The sequence below is a fragment of the Priapulus caudatus genome, unplaced genomic scaffold (assembly GCF_000485595.1).
Source record: "Priapulus caudatus unplaced genomic scaffold, Priapulus_caudatus-5.0.1 Scaffold4951, whole genome shotgun sequence".
Taxonomy (NCBI): Eukaryota; Metazoa; Priapulida; class Priapulimorpha; order Priapulimorphida; family Priapulidae; genus Priapulus; species Priapulus caudatus.
In genome coordinates, this window is record NW_014582012.1 from 1 (window position 1) to 2296 (window position 2296).

General features: G+C 43.9%; 1 protein-coding gene across 1 annotated transcript; it reads right to left on the bottom strand.

The window, feature by feature from the left end:
* Nucleotides 1-70: 70 nt before the first annotated feature.
* On the bottom strand, nucleotides 71-2091 carry LOC106819887 (ethanolamine kinase 2-like; the record flags this gene model as incomplete). The annotated part of the gene is made up of 2 exons (XM_014824463.1): nucleotides 1947-2091; nucleotides 71-217 (listed from the first exon to the last, which is right to left on the bottom strand). Coding segments are annotated over exons 1-2 (284 nt in total), but the record flags the coding sequence as incomplete, so codon positions are not given.
* Between the last annotated feature and the right edge of the window lie 205 nt (nucleotides 2092-2296).

The window sequence follows — 2296 nt, forward strand, 5'->3', positions numbered from 1 at the left end:
TGTACACTCTATGTATTATTAGCTCTTGATATAATATATTCGTGGCTACCACATTACCTAGACCTCTCACGTACCTTCAGTCTTGTTGTATACAATGTTGTTTAAGACCAGGTCATTGTGGCAAAATACGACGGGAGAATCGAGGTCCACTAGGTGATGCTCCAACACTTCTACTTCTGTTCGCAGAGTCTCTATGTTTGGTACGTGCCTTCTGTATCTACGATACGCAAGCAAGAGAGAGTGAGAGAGAGTTAATTAACTGCTAGCTGCACACAGATAGTTAACTATTGCCCAACGCATAGATGCAAGCAAAATGCAAACGTTGATTAATAGAAAATGGGAAGAAAACTCACGAATTTAACTAGGGTAAGAAATTTTATATCAATCTATAGTTTACTCAGTCTCTGAACCATGCATAATTACACACGCATGCACGTAAACACGCACACACACATATATCCACTGGGATGGTCAGCTCAGGTGTACACAAACACATACACACGCGCGCCCACTATCACCCACACACACGCACACACACATACACACGCACACACACACACCCACATGCACTCACAAACATACGCGCGCGCGCACACACACACACACACACACACACACACACACGTGTGTGTGTATGTACATTAATATAATCAGGAGTTAATATACAATTGTTACACGGCCATGCATTGCTTTGCTGCAAAATCTCCAGAGCTGACGACCCATGTTCGTGCCTGCTAGGAATTTACTGTCACCAATCTTTCCCATCACTGGTACTAGACTACAAGCAAGTAACCTGCCCCACATACCAGGAATAGACGTACTGAATTTTAAGAATTTCCTAAACCAAACAATAATTCCCCAATCTTTCAGGACCCGTAGGCTATTTTACAGGGCTCTCCTCGTCTGAGATATCAACACTCCACTACTCTCCAGAACCTGTGTAAGAACCCTAGTCATGGAGCATGTGGTGTCAGGGGACAGGTAGAGTGGAAACACAAACACCATTTGGAAGCTAAACTGGTATTTGGCCAACCAACCAATCGTGCACAACCAGACTGATCCTGCATGCTCACAACCTACTGCACGAAGGGTCGTTGTCGTATCAGGTAGCTTACTACATATATGTACCCGAGGTAGTTTTAGGTTGTATAGTATTATGTTTATATTTTTATATGAGGTATGTTTAGGGTTAGGGTTAGGGTACACTTCTGTAGTACAAGTCTGGTACACTTTGTCTATATGTACCTCGGTTACATATATGTAGTACTTGATACGACAACGACCCCTTCAGCCTTACTTGTCATTCATGGTAGTGTCTGCAAATCTCTCAGGCACCAGAGTCAGCCACTTATGTAGCACTCTGAACAGACAAGGCTGTACCAGCTCCCCTGCGGACGGCTTTATCTCGTGCATTTTCCCCATCATCTTCGCAGTCAACCTGAAACAGCCAGCACAACATAGCAAGTGGCTTGGTGTTTGTTCCTCCACACACTGACACTGCCTCACAACAATACACACACAACAATGCACACAAAACAATACACAGACAAGCAACCAACACAACCGACAGTTTGTTGTTACTGACTCACAACTGACTCATTGACTCCTAGAGCATCACAGCAGCAGTTAGGTCAACAATGTGACAACAATAGGACAACAATCACACCCACAAACTCTTGTAACAATGACATCAATTACAATAATGACAACAATGATTACAACAATAGTGCACAACAATAAAGCCCGTTCTAAACCACCGCACAGAAGTCTCTGTCACTCTAGTACAGTATCCCTACACACAGCAGACCATTACTCATTACCTGTAAATTACCTGGTTACCTATTACCTCGTTACCTGTTACCCATTGATTACCTTGTTACCTGTTACATATCACAGGTAACCTGTCACGGTGTCACCCATAACAGGTTACCTGTCGCCTCACTCACCTGTAGATTGGGTCGGTAGCTATGTCGTCGACCGAAGGACACGTGCCGACTGCATAGCCGTAGCAGAGTCCGTTGTTGAAGCGTGCGTATAGAGGAGGGCAGCAGCCGGCGGCGTGAAGGCGCGTGAGGTTTCGCATCTCTGCATCGCGATCAAAATCTCTATTATGTACTCTTGATATATATTTCCTATATCTACCACACTGTGACTGTATCTCACGTACATGTTTCAGTACTGGTTGCAATCTATCTCCAACTAATTTAATGGTGTGATGGAACGTTTTTATAAAGATTAGTGTATGAGGTCACCTAGTGACTGATGTACAGCAACACAGACACGTCAAACGTGAAAA